The 22,440-nt window shown below is 37.7% G+C and overlaps 1 protein-coding gene across 1 annotated transcript in view; it reads left to right on the top strand.

The window, feature by feature from the left end:
* The window catches only part of cntn5 (contactin 5), a 169,005-nt gene that overhangs the window by 48,333 nt on the left and 98,232 nt on the right, over window positions 1-22,440 (top strand). The window contains exon 3 of the mRNA XM_084717428.1: window positions 19,313-19,519. Within this exon, the coding sequence (XP_084573554.1) occupies window positions 19,313-19,519 (207 nt within the window). The remainder of the gene's footprint in view (window positions 1-19,312; window positions 19,520-22,440) is intronic.

The raw sequence follows: 22,440 nt of genomic DNA, 5'->3' as shown, positions 1-22,440 counted from the left end.
CAGCAGGGTTAATCAGCATGACAAATATTACTTAATAGATGCTTTCTTGTGTAATAAAACTCCATTTAGCGGACATGCATGTAAAGCACCCTTTAAACATCTTTTTCTTAAGTGCTTTAGTGACCCAGGGGAGTCAAACCTGACCATGGCAGGGCTCTTCTCCATCCACTGACTTGAGTTTTCTGGTATAGCATACCTTTACTGTGATTAGCAGTAAGTGCACAATTTAAAGTTCCAGATCAAGTGTCTCTCTTGGTCAGTGTAGAGCATGTGTTTGCCAGTCTAACGGATTCTGCCCTTTTAATGGTTCTTTCAACCCACCAGAGCAGGGTTCATGCACTCTGTGGCTCTCTCCGAGCTTCGTTACTGGGAGTCAAACATGCAGCACTGACCTCACTCGGCTGCTCGTTAAACTTCACTATTAAATGGAAACAACTGTTTCTTAACTTTTGATCCGTGTCACTAGAGACTTTTAGATTCTGAATAAATTGTGAACATCTTTAGAAGAGCAAGGCTGTATTTTTATACATGCAATATATTATATAATGCTTTGCCTGAGCAAACTACCTGAAAAAGTATATAAAAAGTTCTACAAGTAAAGGGAGGTTAGCCAGGTCATACCGGTTTATACTTAACATAGTATTGACAGGTGACATTTTGCATGCTGCAGGTTTGTGGACTGCTGTGTTTGGTTGATGTCATGGCGAGCAACAGGCTTAGCTCCACCAGTGTGTAAAGTCTATTAAAGGGCAAAACCATAGACAGAAATAAAGATGGATGCCATGTCTCCACTTCCTCGTGCTTTACAAAACTGAAGCCAAAATAACCCAGATACACAAAAAATAACTCTTGATCTAAAATGACAAAAACCATCTTTGGTAAAAAATTAATTGGATTTTGATGTTTTATTTTGGCTGATGGCCTGTTTATTAAAATGGAGTGGGCTGGGTTTATGACCTGTACTACAGCCACCCACCAGGGGTACATACAGATATTTTGGCTTCACCTCTGGGGAGCTCTCATGTTGTCCATTTCTTTGTATCTCAATGAACCTCAGTCAGATTTCTAAGTAGCTAGCAAATCTACACCAATCATTAGAGAGCTAGGTAGCTGATGTTTTGCAAACATTAGGTATGTTAAGATGTGGCTGTCTGTCGCTTTTACAAGTTCCTAGCTCATAACACAGTAAACAGAAAAGGAGAAAGCTGTCTGCAGTTCTAAACTTGCTCAACTTTGATTGGAGCACAGAGTAAAAAGAGGCAGGACTTAGAAAGGATCAATTCAGTGTTTTCATTGTAACTCTAGTTCTCTGTAATCTCTAACATTTTCACACTGCTGCTCCTTGAGTCAGTGAGTCTTAAGCTGCTGGCCTTGGTGTTCATAGAATTATTTCTGCAGGCTACATTGTGCGTATTGTAATGATTCATTTCTATCGAATTTCATTGGTATTTCAAAAGGTAATAATTATTTCTCTAGAACTGTTTTGTAGGCAAATGTGTTGAGATGATTTATTTCTTTCTAAGGTGTTTTATGTTCAAGATAATGTAAATAGGTGTTTTTATTCACATACTTGATACCTAATTTGTTGTACACTGTTGCAGCTTGTAATTGTATATGCTGGCATAGACACAATAACAAGCAGCAATGCAGCATAAACCTACCAGCAAAGCTGTTTCAGGATGACACGTCTTTGTCCCAAACTAAGGAGCAGAGATAGAGTTAGCCACTTGTATGAAAGCTGTCAGCCTGACAGCCTCTTCAGTATTATTGTGTACTGCATATACTACTACTGCATATGTATTATTTTCTAAATGTGTTCCAGAGGGAAGACAGGGCTGTGGTTTTATTTGCATAAGCACTTGGAGGGTTGTTGTAGTCTAATCATCAGCATTTTAGAAAGTGTAAATCTTGCTTCCCCATGGAGTTTGTGAACATGATTCAAGAGAGGCATGGGGATATGTAAGAGAAATTAGGAGAAATGGTGAGGCTATACCAACTCGCTACTTAATGCGAACCTTAATCTCATTTTTAATGAAACTTCATCAAATATTGTATACTCCACAAAAACACAATTTAAGGTACATTTCATGCTGTCTGCAATAGTCACATTCATTAGAACCATCAAACAAAGAAATAATGTCACAACGACACAATGCAGTGTGCTAAATGAAGTGCTCAAAACACTGGCCTCAAAGCAAAAAACCAAAAGCTGTGAACTGGATAAAACCAGACACTTAAATAACCAAAGAAATAGTTTTATAAGCCTTTCTCACACTGTTGTGCTCCAGCTCTACCTCTTCTACTCGGCTGTGGTGTCATATCTTGCTTGTGTCACCCCTACTTGTGACACTCAGCTGGCTCAATCAGTGGATCAGCATTCGGCTTCAAATCCGTTGATTCTTCAGAGATGTAGCAGCGGATCAAACATTATGGTGAATATTGGTATACTTAAGAAAATTGCACTACTGAAAATTCAACTGTAACAGGGTCCTGTGAGGTTTTTGAGGCAGATCAAGGCGTGATGAAGTAAAATGAAATTCCTCAAGGGAAAATGAAAAATGCCTTCATTATCTGGTTGTCACATATTGTGCTACCACCCTCTCAGTTTTCCTTGTATCAAGAAATGTAAGAAAAACAATTTTCACTTTTTGATCAGCATGAAATCACATTAAAAAAACATAACAAAATATAATGGTTGTGACCACATTGCATGTAAAAAACAAAACAAAAAAAACTTCAGTCTAAGTCAATCAGATTTAAGAATGACCCAGAATGATACACAGACAAAGACGTCAAAAAAAAAAAAAAAAAAATCTGCAGTGTTACTGCAGAGTGTGTGACTATTGAAAGCTTTTCAGACCAACACAAGCACTTAAGAGATCTCTCAGAAATGTCTCGTCAGTCGTGGGTGTCTATCTGCCTTGAGATAAAAGCAAAGGCCATGGCTACTACAGGTACTGCTGTTATTACAAACGGCATTAACAGGGAAACGGGAGGAAAAACTCGATGAAAAATCAACAGACTCTGGTATATTAAGGACTAATGTTTGTATAGAAAATTTCAAATAGGTGGTAACATGTTGGGAATATTTCTCTCGGTTGAATCAGTGACATGTATAAACACTGGACACTTGAGTCACACTATTAACTTTATCTTGGCTTTATTTCCAACCACACATCCAGAAGAGTGCAGCCAGGCATCCTGAAAAAAATATTTGGATGTAATCCCTAACAACCTGTAACATGTAACATTTTGATTAGTAGTTGTAATTCAATTACATATTTTTTTTTTCAGTAACTGTAACGGATTACAGTTGCATTTATTTTGTAATTTAACTACATGTAACTACTTGCATGTAAATAGTTACAGCTGCTCTCCAACATCGCCAGTATCAATAAGATATTCATGTGAAATTGTGTTATAATTAACATATGAATTCTTGAGTTATGGTCAACAGCATGTTTTGGGAGATCACATGACCTTTGATCACCAAAATCTAAGCAGTTCATCCCTGGGTCCAAGTGGATGTTTGTACCAAATTTTAGGATAATCTTTTCCAGGCGTTCCTGAGATTTTGTGTTCACGAGTCCAAGCGGACATCCATCCTGAGTTTTAAGAAGATCTCTGAAGGCTTTTTTTACGAGATATCGGGTTCACAAAAATGGGACAACCTAAAAACGTAATGGCCTCTGGCCACAACTGTTGCATGCTTGGGGGCATTAAAAAGGTTTTTTCAAAAATTGTAAATCACAGAGGTCCCTCATCTTATTGATAATGAATAGGCTTGGGTGGTACAAAAGTATTATGGTATACCAGAGTATTAAGAAATCCTGTCAGTGTGATTTTCAGTACTGTCATAAATACAGACACTCCTCCTTAAATTAAGGCGGCAGACAAGGCGGCACAGCAGAACTAAGAAACACAGCATGAGGAATAAAGTTACAGGATTAATTCGTAGAGAGAAAAATCCCTCTGCCCTGTTTGGTAGTATTTTGGTTTTTGTTCTAATAATAAAGGTAAGACAGCAAACACTGCAGACTACTGATTGGTCAGAGTCTCAAGGCATAGTGAGTGTGTGTGTGAGAGAGGGAGGGAGGGAGGGAGAGAGGGAGGGAGAGAGGGAGAGAGAGAGAGAGAGAGAGAGAGAGAGAGAGAGAGAATTAGGCCATTACCCATTGATCATAAATATGGAGAACACTTAGATTTTGGTTATGTCTTAATTTGGGACCCCAAGACATGTTGAGATTTCAGGCACTACAAACCCAAGAGCTGTACCCTCAAAAAAGTCCTTTCTGTTAGCTGGTCCTAAGACTTACTGATCAAACCACACCCAATACAGTTCAACCTCAGACCAGCACTGCTTTCCAGCCACAAATCAGAGTAAACTAAATTATTAAATTAACAAAAGATTCCTATCTGGAACATTGGACAAATCAAACCAAAACTCAAAACAAACTCAATTGCTTTCTGGCCCTAAGCCATGAATATAAATTGGCAGATTATCTTTTTACTGTCAGAGATATAAAGCAGAGACAGATCCTGACCAAATACAGACTCAGTGACCACAGTCTGGCCATAGAGCGAGGACGATGCAAGAAGTCCTGGCTACCAGTAGAGGAAGGAGTCTGTGGTCACGGCAGTGCAGGCGAAGTAGAGACAGAGATGCACTTCCTCTTAAAATGTGACAGACAAAATAAAATCAGAGGAGAACACCAGAAGAATTTTAATAGATGACAGTGTAAAGCTAAAGGTTCTCTTAGGGGAGAGACATGCTGCACATTTTAGCTGCACAAAATGAGGGACGCATGAAATCTAAAGTGAAGTGCAAAGGCAAAGTGAAATTAATTAATATGTACTACTCTTTTTTTTATTGTATCATATAGTTTTGGCAAAATTGTTTATAAAACATATATGCCAATAAAGCATATTGAATTGAACTGAAAGGAAATTAAGTGAACTGTGAGGGCCAGTGGGAGACAAATGACTGTCTATGGTGGCAGACAGTGCTCGTGTGTGTGTGTGTGTTGTTTCCCAACTGTGGAAATAATCACGATCAGCTCTGCCTATGCAGAGGCAGTACTGGATACAGTGGAGTAGAGCAGAGTAATAGAGTAAAAGAGTTGAGCCATTTTACACAAGTATTACACAAATCCTGCCGTAACACCGTATACCCTGGTGAAATGTCAGAAAGGTGTGAAAAGATAGATACTGCCCAAGCCATAGTCATGAATGTGCATCAAAAAACAGGCTGATGAGTCCAGTAGTATGTAAAAAAAAAAGGATTACATAAGAACATGTAACGTAGCTTGAGCTACAGTTTTTTTCACATTAGAAGCTATGGTTGAAAATCTGGAGGTCATCCGTTATCTGTTTATCAAGACTTCAACTAGTTCATCAAGTTTATAAGCAGGGACTCAGTGGCTTGTGCAGTTAATTTGTTTCAGTTGAGTCAATTCTGTCTATTGATTTTTGATGTCAGGATTTGGTTCCTTGGTACCTTGGGTGCATAAAGTTGACAGAATTTGCTCTGCTTGTTCATTATAAGTATCTCAGCCCTCTGCTACCACATTGACTCCTGTTGTCTTACTGCTTTGCAAAGTAATTGCCTCTCAGAAAAATGGGTTGGCTCCTTCTCCTCAGCCTTACAGGGCTTTACCACAGGAGAAATGTTTCCTTCTTTACCTTCCAGACTCTTGTGGAAAGAAAGATGTGACTACTTTTGTCTCAACCAAAATTTTAATTTCAGCCACCACAGGTAAGAATACCCAGATTTTCTGGAAAACAACCAATTAAAAATATTCCAATATTCCAGTTTCAGACAAACTTAATATGAGCTCATGAAATCAGCTTCCTATTTAGCACACTGTGTATCTGGCATTGCAGAAAAGGAAAGACTCTTTTGGGAGCGCTCTTCATGATTTTACATTTAATCAATCGTGATAATATGTAAATTCTTAAACTGCAAGTCATTAACCTTTCAGCAGTGATGACGCCTTAAAATAATAATTCCATTGGATGAACACTAAATTATAGTCTTACTGTTTTCACATTACCATATATGAATCACCAAGATTATCCAGTTTTATACGGTGACTGTGTTTGTCTGCTGTTTCCAAGCACAGAAGAAGAAATACAGCCTTGACACAGCTGAGGTTTCAGAGTTGACAGACTCTATATGTGTACAACATACTTAATGAAAGTTGGTGTTTGGATTAAAAATAAAACCACACAAACGTCCTCCAAGAGAAAACGTTATATGATTGAGATTGTGTGGCCACTTTATGAAACTAATCAATTTGCAATCCTAAAAACAGGGTACTTGAATGAAATCAGTCTGCTGTTATATATTCATTTTTATTTGATAGAAAATCAAATAATCTGATTTCTCTGTATGTGAACATATCCACTCATAGGAAAACACATTCTAATGTCGCCCACATTAATGATCACAATATTTCCATTTTCCCTATTTATATACTTCTGGTCTCCATTTCTTCTTTTATACCATCTTATATTTGTATTGAATGAGAGAGCCAAGAAATATTACACAGTGTAGACAAATGAACTTCATGGGCATCACATAAAAATCCCAAAAAGAAGATACACACCATATATCAGTATTGTCCTCAGGCATACTGTTGTATTATAACAAGCAATGACAGGTCTTTACTTCTGTTTGCTTTCTTTGTTCTTTGGCCTTGGGAGAAATTTTCTGAGCTCATGCCTGTTTGGATATTTTAGAGTGATGACTCTCTCTGGACTTTTGTCAGATCCCCTGAAGGGACTCGTACTTTGTGTCATCCTTCCATCCACAAATTAACAGCAAAGCATTGCCTCATCAGTAGTGATAGACTTATTAATCGGTCGGCTGATTAATCGGGCTGATTACCTGGCATTTTGAGGCAATCAACATTGGCTGATGCCTGCCCTCATGAGGCTGATAAACAAGGCAGACTTGTCAATGTGGCTGCTGTGGAGTGATGTTAATGCTCCCCTTTGTGAGTTTTGGAAAGGAGGTGAAGAAGTTAGTTTCAAGCTCTGTAGCATCTAGGGGTGGGAGAGTATTAAGTATTGATTGATTGCTGAGGTTATATAAATATATATATGAGTGACTAGTGCCTAGTCCGTTAGGTCAATGCTAACATGTGAAGGGAGTTACTATTAATGCGCTAATGGAAACTGGCTTTGCGTTTGCAGTAATTGTATCTTAACGAACTGATTCGTTTTACTTCACATGCTTGACATAAAACAAACTAATAGCTGTGTGGAAACAAATTAATAGCTGCTGATTTCATATTTTAAAATTAGTCTGCTACTCTGACTTCAACACTCTGCACTGACCAGCAACAATAACCTCAAAGTTAAAATTCAGTTTCAAAAGTTCAATTTAATATAGAGGATATTAATTGAAAGGCTCTTTGTTCTGGTTGTAGTTTTCTGGGCTCTATTCATTTTGGTCTAACATCTATTTTTATGTATTATTTTCTGATGGTACAAGCTTGATGAGCAAGGACAAATAAATGTAGCAGTTTACTTCAAAAAGCACTTTTGTGAAGTACTGTTATATGCAGTATAGTAATGATGCTGCTGAAATGAAACTGCTGAAATAAGACTGACTGACATTGTTTTCAGAAATATGACTCATGATATAGTCTTTCAAAGTGTGTGATTCAACTTTTTCCTGTGGTCTAATGTTAAAAAAAACAAACAAAAATCACAATAAATCTTAATATACAATATACAAGACATATTGAATCTGCACCCAAGTATTGTGATGGTGTCAAATTGGGAGATATCATCCCCACTCTAGTAACTCTCGCACATCCTGCAGTAAATGTTAAGATCTGAAAATTTCCTCTGTCACTGTTGGGGCTGCACAATTAATTGCAGTCTTATCAACATCACAATAGGGCCAAGTACAATAACCAAATTGCAGAACCAGAACCAAATCACAATTTTTTGAAGAAGGAAAACTGTGTGAGGAAACAGTATTTTAATGAGGTACTGTAGTGCTGCATAGATGCCCTTGCCTAAAAATTTTGTTCTCCTGCTGAAAGAAAACATGTTTGTTTGGGACAGACCCCAAAAGATATTACATCGTCACAATTTTAATAGTTTTTTTTTTCATCAGTGAAAATGAAAATTGTAATGCCAATATGCTATTTCCCTCTAATTGTATTGCATGTTGCAATCACAATTTGAGTCAAAATAATCACAATATGATTTTTGTACCATTTTATGCGGCCCTAGTCACCATCGTCTTTTCTAAATGTTAACATATTTCTCCCATCCTAACTGACAGAAAATCTAATTTAAAACTGTTACTGGCTAGCATTAAAATATATTTTATGTAATAATGTCCAGAATAACATCACGTTCTGAAATCTACAGTGTAAACCAATGCATTTTTCAGTTTCATTATTAATAAAAAACGTTGTTTGTTGTTACTGGCCAAGATAAACATGAATATCAGATTGTAATGTGCATGAAATAATTGACTTTATACATGACTTTTCTTTGTTTTTTTTGTTTTGTTTTATATTGGCTTTCGGTTGCCCTGTTTTCTAAATATCAGCAGCGGCATCAGCCATTGAAAAACCACTGTAAGTGGATCAATACTTATCAATAACTGGGATCATATCAGTCAAATCAGCGTTGTACATTTTGTCTTCAGTTTTGATACATTGTGGTGTTTACTTGATGGTGAAACAAGAAAAAAAACTGTTTATAGGACAGACAGCACAAAGGTGAATACTCAGTCAGTGGATTCAGTTTTTGAGGAGTTGTTCATTTTACCCAACAGTGACTCCACTAGCGTTGGACCACAGGTAACAAAGAAAATCTATGAAAGTAGTGGTTTTCCACTTCAGTCACAACAGCGAGTATGAGAGCTGAGTATGCTTGAGTCAGAAATATGTCACATTTTAGTAAGAGTGCTGCACTTCAAACTGGTTTTCAATATTATCAGCAGCAGGAGCCGTGAGCAGCCACTCCCAGGGGTGTGATGCAGTCTTTGTCGTTTATGATACTTTTGACATGATGCCTTATGTAATGGATTATTGACCTACTGTTCTCTCTGAATACTCTGAAAATGTTCACTTTGAAGACAGTAGTTGCCATGTTTTATTTTATTTTCCTCTGCCTCTCCATGCATAGCCTTTTTTCACTCCATAGATATTTAAATCATACAGGCACAGAGAGGGCAGCACAATTAGATTTCTCTCATGTTTAAAAGTGGGCTGGGCAGGCATGATGTCTGGGGCCATTTTTTTCCTTGCCGCAGTCTGCCTCTGATTGAAATACAATGTTGCCGGGAGTGTTAAGTGTGGAATGGTAATTCAACTGTTCCTCGACTAACTCAGAGGTATCTCAATATTAAAAGTGGGTTGCAGGGGAATATAGATGTGTAGTGCTGTATAAGTGATGCATGAAGTCATTTTCACCAAGGGCAAAACAGTCATGCACCAGAATATGGTTACGTATGGGTAAATGGATGAGTATTTGCATGCACTACACAGAGCTGGACTGTGCAATGAATATATTGATGTGATTGTATACCTTGAAAGATAAACATTTAAATGCAAAGTTTAGTTAAAAGGTGCCCCTGAGCCTTAGAGGTTAACAACAGTTCCCGGTCTCCCAACAGAACATGGTAGAAACCTAAAACAATAATGAGTAGCTGCAGGTTATTAACTTTGTTCATACAATACACAATTTTTGGATCTATTTATGATCCCACCATCAGGGACTGATGGAATTTCTCCAACTGGCAGGAGGACCTGAGTTGTGACAGCCTCTCTACACATTCACAACTTGAGCCCAGGAAATTTAAAAAAGGAAAGAAAAATAAGTCATTGTTGATTTCGGTAAGCATGAGAAGTTGGGCACAACATCTTGGCAGTTGAGCTTCTTTGGTGTGTACACTGATCAACACTATAATCAGTACCCGGGGATTTAAAATTTGGCATTTCAGAGTACACAAGTACATACAATGAGCCTGTGTGCTGATGCCAAAGTTTGTGAAACAAAGTCTTGCTATCATGTGCCACACAGTCTGAAGCCAATTAGAAAAGTTTGTTGTCATTTGCTCAATATTTTAGATACAGGAAACATGTATGACATCTGATTTCTGTTGTATCACTTTGTATCTCTAATTTGGGCTTTAATATAAAGAAAAGAATATCAGTAACAGAGCAGGTTGAATAGAGACTTCCATACCTCCCAAGTGCCTGAATTCCCCAACTACTAGAACAGCCACAAGCTGTCATTTTGACTATTTGAATCCCATTACATTTATTCTGTAGGGATATCTTTTGAAGAATGAAAAAATGCCAAAATGCATATTTTGTTTAATTAGATAGTTATCAGTATGCATGCCATCTGATATAGTAGACCAGAAGGACTGCATATATAACCCCCAGAGAGCCCATTCAAATTTTAAGATTAATCTATAGTTACTCGGAACAAGAACGAAACGGTTAAATGTTCTTCATAAGATTCTAAAACATTTTAACATTTATAAGTTTCCTCCTAGAGTTGTCAGAAAATAATATATAATAATATATCATAGCCCACAGAAAAGGACTGGGACCAAGCTGATCTAAAACATAAAAGCAAATAAGAGCAAACAACATAATGTCATATGTATAATATGATATAATATATATGATAATATAATATTTCCAGCAGGTGTCAGTGGATTTTGTTCTGCTTACATCTTCTCTGAACCTGGCACTCCCTTCACTGTGGGTGGTTGCATCTGCTGCTATTTATTATCTTTGTCATTTTTGTTCCCTTTTTTTTTTTTTTTTTTTGCAAGGAAAAAAGAACTCAAAAAATGTGAGAGTCATTGCTATTTGTAATAGGTGTACTTTGTGTCAAATTTTAAGAGCTCTAACACAAAAAATTAGTGAGTTTTAAGTGCTGAGACAAAAAGGTTTCAACCATCCCCACACCCCTACTTCAGAGTGTTTAAATTTGTTAATAATTCTGGCCCACTGATTAGGACAATTTAGTTTCATTATTTGTATTTCAGTGTAGGAATATGAATGAAACTTGAGGCAGTCATATTTGCTCTATCATTGTAATCAAGATGCTCCAACCATGTGAAAGATTTTAAATGGAAATACAGACTTTTAGGAAAAGTTAGGTACCAGTTGGGTTTTAAATTCAACAAAGTGATTGCACATATATCTCACAACCACTGAGTTTAAACTGTAATATACTGCAGTATATTGTGTGTGTATATACAGAGAACTTACATGCTTATGACACCTATGTAATTAATATGTATGTAAGTATGTTATATGGAATTTTGTGAATTTTGTATATGTGCATACATATATATAAAATGTGTAAATGCACAAAATTATTGTTGTAACCAGTCTAGTGTTACAAAGTATGACAACATAATCACATACATCATACAACACTGAGGTAACATTGTTACTCTGGCAAGGTTGAAACTACTCATGCAATCTCCGTAGTCCTCTAAGGATCAGGAAAAAAGACTGGGATTTAGTAGGTTGTCCGCTGTGATAGGAGGTGAGCTGAGGTTGCATATGATGTATGGATTGTTCTATCTGTAATGATATTCCGCTGAATAAATGGTCTCAAGCATAATCAGCTTCAGTCAATATAATCTCCCTGTGAAGGTCTTCATTAATCTTACAGGCTATGGCTAATCATGTCCGTCTACTTGAGCCCCCATGAGCATCTCACCTCCTCACTGTATGTATGTTCTTCTAATTAATTTTTCACACCACAGTCTACAGGCTGCAGACAGGACCAAGTCTCACGCATTGTCTCCGGTCCTATGCCAACCCAATGACCTAATACAAGTAGATGAGTTTCTCACCGTTTCCTCAGGTCTCCCCTCTGTTCACTTAAAGCATGGCATGTCATCTCCTCTTAGCTTCATCTTCTCCTCTATTGTTGGTGTGTTTGCATGTTGAGTCCCTTGTCTCAAAGCCATGTAAGTCCCCTCAGTTGGTCCTGCTGTGCCAGTCTTTCTTGAATGCTAAACCTAAACCTCTTTTACATTGGGCAAAAAACACCGAGTACTGTCTGGCTTTTGTCTTCAGCAAGAAAGAGTGCAGTCTACATTCACTCCCAGGTCAAATGCCTCTGCAGTAGTCACATGTATTTATCAGCTCCAGCTGGGATCTGCAGTGATGGAAACATGACACTCAGGTTGACACGCTAATTTCTGTCCTTTATCGGCAGAGGCAATGGAGGCCTGTCTCCTCCATCAGTAATTGCGACTCTTTTGCTTCTTTTTCACCCATATGCACAGTTTGCACCTCCTCAACAGTGTGTATTTAACTGATGACTGCTTGTCTTTAGTTGAGCATCTGAATGATGGATGAACATTTAATTTCCTGTAAATTCTTCATAATTTAAGTCCCCTGTTATTTTGTTATCTAAAAGTAGCAAAATCACAGTAACTTAACAACTCCTTTCCAGCTGAAAGTGAACATGAAACAATTAAATAAAGCGGATACCTTGAACTTTAAATAGGGACACAGGGGAAAAACTAAACTTCAAACCAGAGTTTCAGTTAGAAGCTACTGAGAGCAGAACTTACAGAGTCTTCAAAAACACCTTTCTCTCTGCTCTCCTGCACATGCAAGTTGAATTGGCCAGACATCGGAGAGAGAAAAACAAAGACAAACTCATCTTGAAAAAGAGGCAATTGCCTATTTTTAGCCACATTTGAAAAACCTGCATACAGGCTAATTTGCTGTAGAAACAGTATTATGTACTGAGAAGTGATGTCTATTAAACTCACACTCTTAACAGTCTGACATGACGTATGATAATGAGGACAAAGCGGCAGGAACATTTGGCTTTTTGTTCTTTGTCCAACTATAAAATGGCCATTGTGTCCTTTGGCGATGTTATCATGAGGGTGGTGTTAAGACCTGAAACGATCTCCGATGGCATTGCTCCGGAGCCCCCTGAAATGCAGCAGGTGCAGCCCTTTCAACAACAATGAGTGTTTCTGATTTTCCACCCTCTGAAAGATAGGGATCAGTGGGATCTGCAAGGGTCATTGCTTTTATCAGATGAAGGTGACAGCTGACAAGAGCAAGTGCCTGTCGGCTTCAGTAGTCAAACAAACAAAAGAGACTTTTTTTTTAGTATGCTGTATTTGTCAGGATTTAGCATCAGCCTGGAATGTGATTTTCTTACGAAAAGGACTTGTAGTGTTATAACTGGCACTTGACAGACCTAGATGCAAAATGTGAAGGTTCTTATTGACAGAATCCTAGTAACCTATTCCATGACATGATAATTTCTGTATTAGGAAATTCTTATGAAATAACAGATCCAAAGAATGACTTTTAAGTTTCATATCACACAAAGGGGAACAACAAACCATTGCCAATAACAACATAATTCAGTTAATTGTTTTTAAGATTCCTTCATGAATTAAATTGACATCTTTTGGTTGCACACTGAGCTGTTTTTAATTATTTCCACTAGGTATAAGCCTGGAGGGGATCATGTGATCGTTTGCATGTGGACCTAAAGTGACCAATGGACCTTGAGCTTGTCCACACTTAATCTCACATACTTCTGGACCAATTAGCCTTCTTTTTTGGTGCTCATTCATGACTGTATACTGAAGGACCTCTGTGTTTCAAAATTTTTGAAAATAGTAATAATAATATGGTTCCACACCGGTGACAACCATGGACAGAGGCATTAAATTTTTGGGTCATCGCGTTCTTGTGAAGAGCGATATCTCAACAGTGCCTTCAGGGAATTTCTTTAAACTTGGCACAAATGTGCACTTGGACTCAAGAATACAGTGATTACATTGTGGTGGTCAAAGGTCACTGTAAACTCGTGAACGCAATATCTCAGGAACACTTGGAGGAAATTTCTTTGGTACCAATACCCACTTGGATTCAAGGATGAACCTCCTAGGTTTTGGTGGTCAAAGGTCACTGTGATCTCACAACAGCTTTTGGCCATTACTCAAGAACTCATAGACTTAATTGTGACAAAAATCAATCAAAATGTTGGTGATTACAAAAGGGTTACATGCAAATACTATTTTCAGGTTGCTTGGCAGAGATCTGCATGCACTACTGAGTGCACTATTCTAGTTTTTGTCAAGTTTTGTATAATACAAAGTGGGGTAACAGGCCATTGCCAATGAATTTAATAAACTGTCAGGATTGTATCATGAATTAAACTGACATCTTGTGGTTGCACAGAGTGTTTTAATTGACACAGCCATTTTCATGCTCATATTCATGCCTTTTGTTTTCTCTGCTAATTTGCGAGTGAACAGCTAAATAAGAAAGGTCAAAAAAATCTATCTCAAAAACCCCTGTTACCAGTTTCTGTTGTCAGGGTCAACCTTGCGGTTGAGATTTGTTACTGGCTTGCCAGTTTAGTTCTTTAGGGACTACTGTAGCTGCATCACAACAAGTACAAGTACAATCCAATACAACACTGTCCACTCCCCCACAGATGTTCATAGGAAAAGGAAAGAAGTACTAAAAATGCCTGTCAGTGTTATGCAGCACAAATAAGAAGCACCGGAAAAATACAGCCATCAAGATGATCTTTAAATCAAATCAACAACTCTGTAACACTGTGGCAACATATAACTGAATATGTCAAAACTGTGACAGTCGACAGTCTAACCACAAAGCCATGTTCATATTAAAGAACACAATAGCTTGGCTCAGGCACTTTGATTCCTGCTCAAATGCTGTGCTCTCTACAGCTGACTGTGTCACATATTCACAGCGACAAACACTCCTGTGGAATTCTTTATGGCTTTGGCCTGGTCTCAATCTGCAGTCAGAGGCTGCTTTAACGCTGCAGGGAGGAGGACTTGCATCCCAGCGTGTTATTGCCAGTTTTTCGTGTGATCCACCTCTCCTTTTGTCCAATTCACTTCTCTTCGTCAAGTATAGCTTAGGGGTGTGAATCTCCAGGTATCCGGATTTCGATTCAGGGTGTTATGGTTAAATTACAAAATGATTTCTTATGTGTCTGGATACAGGTCAGTCTCACATTCACAATTACACAATCATTGTTATCAATCACAAATTTTTTTTCATTAACACTTGATACGATGACAGAAGTGTGCCAGCTGGGAATGAGATGATATGACATGTATACATCTCCCATTTTGTAAGAGAAATGAGCCTTTTGCCTGACAGTATGTTGAACCCTGACTAAATGAAGTGAGTGCAGCTGTCAGGTTTTAACAGGATCAACTTATTTTATAACAAGCTCTTTCCCTGTCATCACTCGCTGATGCTTTTTTCAACCGCACTGCAACTGTCAAAGCACAGCTGTCAGTCAGAGAGACAGCGGGTTGCACCGAGTCATATATACAGAATATGTATGCAACGAACTGACTGAGGTCCAGACAGCCACTGACAGTTTGTTCTCAGACAAATAAACCAGCTGTAGATTCTGTTCTTAACACTCTTCAGATGTGCATGGCCGCCCTGGAGAGGTTTGTTTCAAATATGAAGACAATTAATAGTGAACAATCTTTCGTTGATATGGATGTAACAATATATTGAATATCATGATACTGCAATAAAAATATAATGTATGACATATTTATGACTGCAAAGGACTGCCACTGACGGTGCTCAAACATTCATTGCTATGACAGTTCATACAAATTTTTTGCACATGCTTGGGCCATTGCTGGCTGCTTCATTTTTATTTTATTAAAGGAGGAAAGCAGAAGCATTTTGTTGACTTTGCTAACAAGGAGGATTGCATCCCTCCTCAGATCGCCTGTTGGTTACATCCCTATTCATTTGCCAACATTCCTTCCTTGATGATGCACTTAGCCAAACTTTGTGATTCCCATGCTCATTTCTCGGTGTGGGTTAAGTGACATAGTTGAAATGAACAAGATATAACTTGCGTCACATTTATTATGTTCACTCAGTAATGTTGATACTCCCTGCTTTTCCTGCAGAAAGTGACTCACCGCACTGACAAAGCGGTTTGGCAGCCGATACATTGGCAGCTTTCTGGATTTCTGTGACTTAGTTTTGTACGTCAGTGCCGATTTGTTCAAGACGAAACTGGCTTAACAGAATAGAAAATAAATTAAATTTGTGACAACAGCATTTGTTAGAAATCAACAAATATACTATCTACTTTCACTCAGTGGAGCTAAAACAAAAAAATATGTGTTGGTCTTACTGTTACATCTTGTCTTACTTCCTGACATTGATATGGTTTTTCACTTTGCCAGCTGTCAAAGAAAAGAGTGGAGGACTCAGCAGTGGGACTGTGGTTAACAACGCAACTGCGCTGATTCTCAGCAAGATACATAATTTAACTGACTACCAACCAACTACTAATTGCTTTGCTTATCAATTTTCAAATGTGCAATACCTTTAATTTCAAATGCACTTCCATATCCTGCCTCTCCCCGTAATGTGTAATACAATAATTGCCCACTTTCCATTTGTAGATAGCAGTATTTTTGCAGCTGACAAGTCCCCACGGGCACATAATTATTTCTCAGTTTTGTTCAGTTCACTCATAGCACTTTATCATGTAGTGCAAAACACTCCTGCCCCCCTTTGCAGAACTCTGATTAGACTCTTGCTGAGCTTCAAGCTTCTAGTCTTTTTGCAGTATTCTTTAAGCATTATGTCCAAACAGAAATAGTGGCATATTATGAGTATTTTCAGCTATTTGTTGTAGCTGTATTGTATAGTTGCTTTGGAAAATCTGTATTGGCGGTCGGCTGTCATAATTGTGTGTGTAATCTTGTGTTGTTACATTTATAGCATCATAAAAGACAACAGATTTGAAAGTTACCCTACTTAAAGTGAATTGAATTCCTCAAGTAGAAGAACAATATGGTGACAGCAAAAACTAGCGACAGCCTCAACATTTCAGAGAGGATGTTGTTCTGAACCTCCATGGACTGATTTACTTTCAAGGAGGCTGTTTCTCTCCTCTTCTATTATACTTAACATTTTATTCAATTTGAATCATTGACAGTGATCTCCAGAATATGTAAAGAGTATATCTGGTGCCTTTTAAGTGCGTGTTTTCACCTAAGGCATCTTAAGTGCCTTTGCACTGTACCTCTAATGGCAAATATGTTAGATGCTCTAGGAACAGACTATCTGGAAGCCAAAAGGGAAAGACTCAAAGCATCGTTCAGGAAATAGAGAATAAAAGAAGTTTCCACATAAAAAGTCACAATCTGCATTGGTAATTTTACCTCTTTTTAACAGGTATCTTGGTGGTGATTTGGGAAATTATTGTTCCATTAAGCAGATATTAAGGCTTAAAGAGGAATAGATATCGGCTCACCAAAGCTTCAAAGCTTCAAATCTTCACCTTGTTGCTTAAATATGGATTTTTCAAAAATCTATCACATCACAGACACTATGCCTGTGTTTTTTAACGGCACATGTATTTTCTGCAGACTGTAGGAAATGCATTCTAGGTTTTTTCCACCTATTTCATTCAGAGCTGTCTCTGAATCATGACACCTCCTTATCCTGCTGTCTCAACTCTTTTCTTTTCTGTGTTACTGTTCAGCAAGATTTCTGCCCTGTGGAACACTAGTTTGTTGCAGATTATTCCTCCTACAGTAGCATAAAAAACTGACTGGAGCTCATTCGTACTATAGAGGAGGACAATAGTATATAGAATAGTACTACAAATTACAGAGGTTACAATATAATACTTTAACAGCTCAGTATTACCATGTTTTGACCCAAAACCATGATTCAAGGACCAGGAATATGAAGTGAAAATTTCGGTTTTACTTGTGGTCAGAAATAAGTCATTACCAGACAGGCAAAGAGAAAGGGGTTCAAGAGAGCAGGAATCAGTCGATGGTTGGACTGTTAAGTTCAAAGCACATAAGATGATCTGGCTGAGAATGAATGAAAGAATGGATGAATTACTTAATTTCAAACATTAGGAAACAGGTATAAAAAACAAGAGTAACAGTGTCCGAAAAGGAGTAGGTAGACGTAAAACTTATATTTCCCTACTCCTTTCACACTTCTCCTCTATTAACTTGTGTATCATAGTATAATAATATAATATAATATAATATAATATAATATAATATAATATAATATCACAACACATCTCATCCCAAATTATCACAAACCATCCTAGATTTATTTACAACACTAATTAAATATGTAAACAACTGTCCCAACTTCATTTACAGCCCAAATATACACCCACAGTTAAGGAAATAAATAAAAACCAAACCCATAACACAACCTTTCTTAATCCCTATACCTGTAAAAAAAATATCTTTTTTGTATAGCTTTTGAAATTGGTTTATATTTGTTCTTTGTTTCAACTCATCACCCAACCCATTCCACACATCCACCCCAAAGGCTGAAATACACATAAATTGAATAGAAACACGTTGGTGTGTATACTGCATGGCTAACAGGAAAGTGGGAAGTGTGATAGTATGTATTGTTTTAATTAAATACAGGCAAATATAATTAACTTTTTTTGTTGATGGTTCACCATTTACAGAGCGATGTGCGTCTCCATGGGCACTGCTATTGTTGTGTGACATCATCTTCATCCGGGTAGATGGATTTATCCTGAGTTTATGAGGAGGAACTCGAAATCATAATTTTTCTCGTATAAGAGGTCAGAAATGTCAAGTTTCGATTTGTCTGGAATGTAGGATTACGCTGCAGCAGCATCAGGCTGTTCACCAGAGTTGAACTCCAGACAAAGCGAAGCCACAGATTTGTGCTTGTGTGACCGGGGCATTCAGCAGCATCGTGCTCAGTTCCAGTCGAAGTCAGAAGTCAGAATTTCCCTGTTGAAATGTCCAACTTGCATGAGATGACACACATTAGATGATATATTTTGACAGGAATTTACACGCAGTTTTTCCTGTTTTTATCTATGGTATGTATTATTTTAGGCGTCCATTGGTGCTATCATTGCTGTGTGATGTCAGACAACTGTTTCTTCATGAGGTTTGGGTAGATGGATTTCCCCCAAGTTCACAAGTAGGAACTCGAACTTTGAGTGACGTGCTATTGTACTTTTTCTAGTAGGAGGTCAGAAAGTTTTAAGTTCTTAGCTGTCTGGAAGGCAGCATGCATCAATCAAGACACGTTCAGATTCTTTTAAATAAACTTTCCGTTTGGACATTGATTTCAGATACTTTTCCAAATATTTATCTAAAATGCCGTTCCTCAGGCCAGATTTTTGTCACCTTGGAGTAGCAGGCCACTTTTACTGAAAGTCATGATTACATATGATGTAACTCCTTGTTGTATCTCATCTTTTTTTTCAGACTTTGCCAGAGCTGTTGCAGCACGGCCTATATCATATGCAGCAGTGTTACGAATGAAACCAGACAGCTCGTCAGTGCTCAACTCGCGCAGCAGACCTCGACAACACCACAGTGGTGGGCTGGTGACTCCTGACTGGCCTGCTTTCTCCAGTCACCCCCTGTCAGCCCTGAGTCTGCTCAGCTCTCAGGAGGACTACAGGAGTGAAGGTAAAACTAATGGTGCAGTCAAACCCACAGTTTGTTTGCTCTTGTCTCAAACAAAATGGAAAAGTTTTGCTTTTGATATGTTAAAGTTCACATTCGTACTTGGAAACTAACTGTGCAAAAAAATGTCAAGTAACCTCACAAATAGCTCATTAATAGCACAATTTACAAACTTGTTTTCCTGCATGGATTTCATTCACAGCTATAACAAAGGATAATGAACACTTGTGTACACTTTGGCATTATTTACCCACTGTGGTGTTCATTAGTTAAGGAAACAAAGAGATAGCTGAATATGATTATCTGTAAGATGTTATTGCTAGCTATTAAATGTCAGCATCTGCCTCCTACTAGGAGAGCTTTGCATTTTTGTGCATTTCCAGTTATTAGTCCTGGATTACATTCTCTTACATTCTGACCATAGACAGTAAAATAAGTGGACAGAGCTTTCAGGTCTAAAAAGTGAAGCCAATGCCAAAGTGCCTTAAACCTGCATTCTTTTTTCATTTCTAGCAGGGGGCGACTCCACAGGTTGCAAAAACGAGTCTGATTGTATGTTGTTACATGATGACATGTTACATGAGATGTCTGTTACATCTCACCTGATTTAAGACCTCAGTAAACAGTTTCCTAATGAAATTATGGTCTCAATCGCTCGCTTCCAGTCTTCTTCTATACAGTATGACTTGGTAAATTATGGTCCCATTCAGAGTAAAACAGACAGTAAAGCAGGGTACGCTTTAGGGTGGGGCTGTGAAGTGTTTGACAAATCATTCTCAGTGAGTCCGTCCAGTGGAACTCACAGGACGCTCCAGGGCTCATCAAACTCTGTTCAAACTGTCAATCTAGCAAAGCTTTTATATGTATAGCAACTTTCTCAGACACCGGTCACAAAGTGCTTCACAGTCAAAAAGAAATCAAGTCAAATAAAATAAATAGTACAAGGAGAAAACATCAGATGAAATTAAAACATAAAATACCACATGCTACCTTAATGGCTGTCTGAACAGGTAGGTTTTTATCTGTTTTTTTAGAGTCCACAGAGTCCGGAGATTGCAAGCTTTTTGGGAAATATTCCAAAGTTTAGGGGCTGCCAATTGGAAAAAGTGATCTCCCCAAGTCTTGAAATGTGTCAGAGGAGCACTTACTGAGCTTCTACACCCCCTGAGTGGGGACGTGTAGAAGGTCAGTAATGTACTGAGGAGCGTGGCCATGTCGGGGCTCTATACAAGTGAGCACTAAGATTTTAAAATAGATTCTAAAATTAACAGGAAGCCACTGCAAAGAGGTTGAAATTTGGTGTAATATGTGACCATCTGTTGGACTGTGTCGAGAGCTTTGCAGCAACTAGACAATGCTGATCAAATATGGACCAAAGTTCTCTTAATGTGTTGCGTATTTCTCACTAAAAATGTTTTCCAACACATTATTTGGTGTATTGTTTAGTTTTAATAGCTGAAAGATTGTGATCAGGTGGCCACCATTATGTTTCCTGTCCAAATTCAGGTAACTTCAGACCAGAAAAAGATCATTCCAAGATTTATCTTTAAACCTGCAAATCAAGGGTTCCCTTCTAGACATGAAATTAAGATCAAACTACAAAACTAGGCAGCTCTGATCAAATATGTGTCAATATTTTTTTGACGACATTAACTATTTCTCACTTATATATATTCTAACATATTTTCAGTAACATAGTTTAGTGGACTGTTTAGTTAGTAATATGAGAAAGATTGTGACCAAAATGTTGAAGACTATGGTATAACTGTATGCATTTTAATGCATTTTGAGAGTAACAGTAATTATTTAGGAAAATGTATAGATTTATGAATAGGATAAATTTATAGATTACATACATAGGCCTGGTGTGTCTTTGAATAAATTTAAAAAAAACATAATATGCCCTTTAAAATAAGAAATAAAATGGTTAGTTGCAATAAATGTTAATAAATATTTTCTGTCCAAAGATTCTGACACACAAAGGCACAGCATCAATATGGAAAAGAAATTGGAAAATCATTCCAAATTTGACTTGAAAGAGACTGACTTCTCGAACATATTTTGGACATTAATGATGGAATTTAGCAATTTGTTGCTTTAATTTAACATCTTACAACATATATATTTTAAGATTAATCCTCAGAAATAATACAGAGAACATGACTTCTGTATCTTTGTAAAATGCTTTGCTTGCAAGGTTATGACTCCCATAATTCCAAACTCCAGGCTTCAATCTACAACCACAGACTCTGGTCTGTAGTTCCGACCAATGGCCTTGTAATCACATCAGGAAAGACTGAGACCTGAATTTTCAGGTCGTCTTCATGTGAACAGAAGACACCACATGAGTCCAGATGATACTCCAGAAAAACAGCAAACGAAAATGGCTGGTCATTTCAGAGAGTTTGAATAAAAACGTGATTGGTGTGAAAGAACTGTGCTATCTCTGTAACAGTCTGCCATCTCCATTCACATGTTATTTGTGAGGGCTTCCTGCCTGTTTAGATTTGGTCCTGGAAATGAATCTCACCTATCCATCATCACTGTGCATGGTCTGCAGTGACCGGGGTTATGCCCTTTGTGAAATTGAAGTGGGATCATGGCAATATCCAGCTCCCTCTGTGTTCCTGTCAGTATAGAAGCTATAGATATGATGGATATCTTTGTCAAAAGGGAAGATTTAATATCTCAAACACAGCATGGAAACACACTGTTGTAAATCTACATGGGTCACTTTCTGACTTACAGTGTGAATAATTCCACGGGATATAATGACACATCGGTGCTCTAATATATGATTAATCACATGCTTATTGCATCTGGAGTGCTTAATTAATGGAAATCTGAAGTAGCTGCTGAATTGGCAAAAGGACAGCACACATTCGGAGTAATGAGTCAGTCATATTACATACAGGCAGAAAATA

The sequence above is a fragment of the Lutjanus erythropterus genome, chromosome 4, assembly GCF_056507025.1.
Source record: "Lutjanus erythropterus isolate fLutEry1 chromosome 4, fLutEry1.hap2, whole genome shotgun sequence".
Taxonomy (NCBI): Eukaryota; Metazoa; Chordata; class Actinopteri; order Lutjaniformes; family Lutjanidae; genus Lutjanus; species Lutjanus erythropterus.
This window is presented reverse-complemented; position numbering and strand designations above follow the sequence as displayed.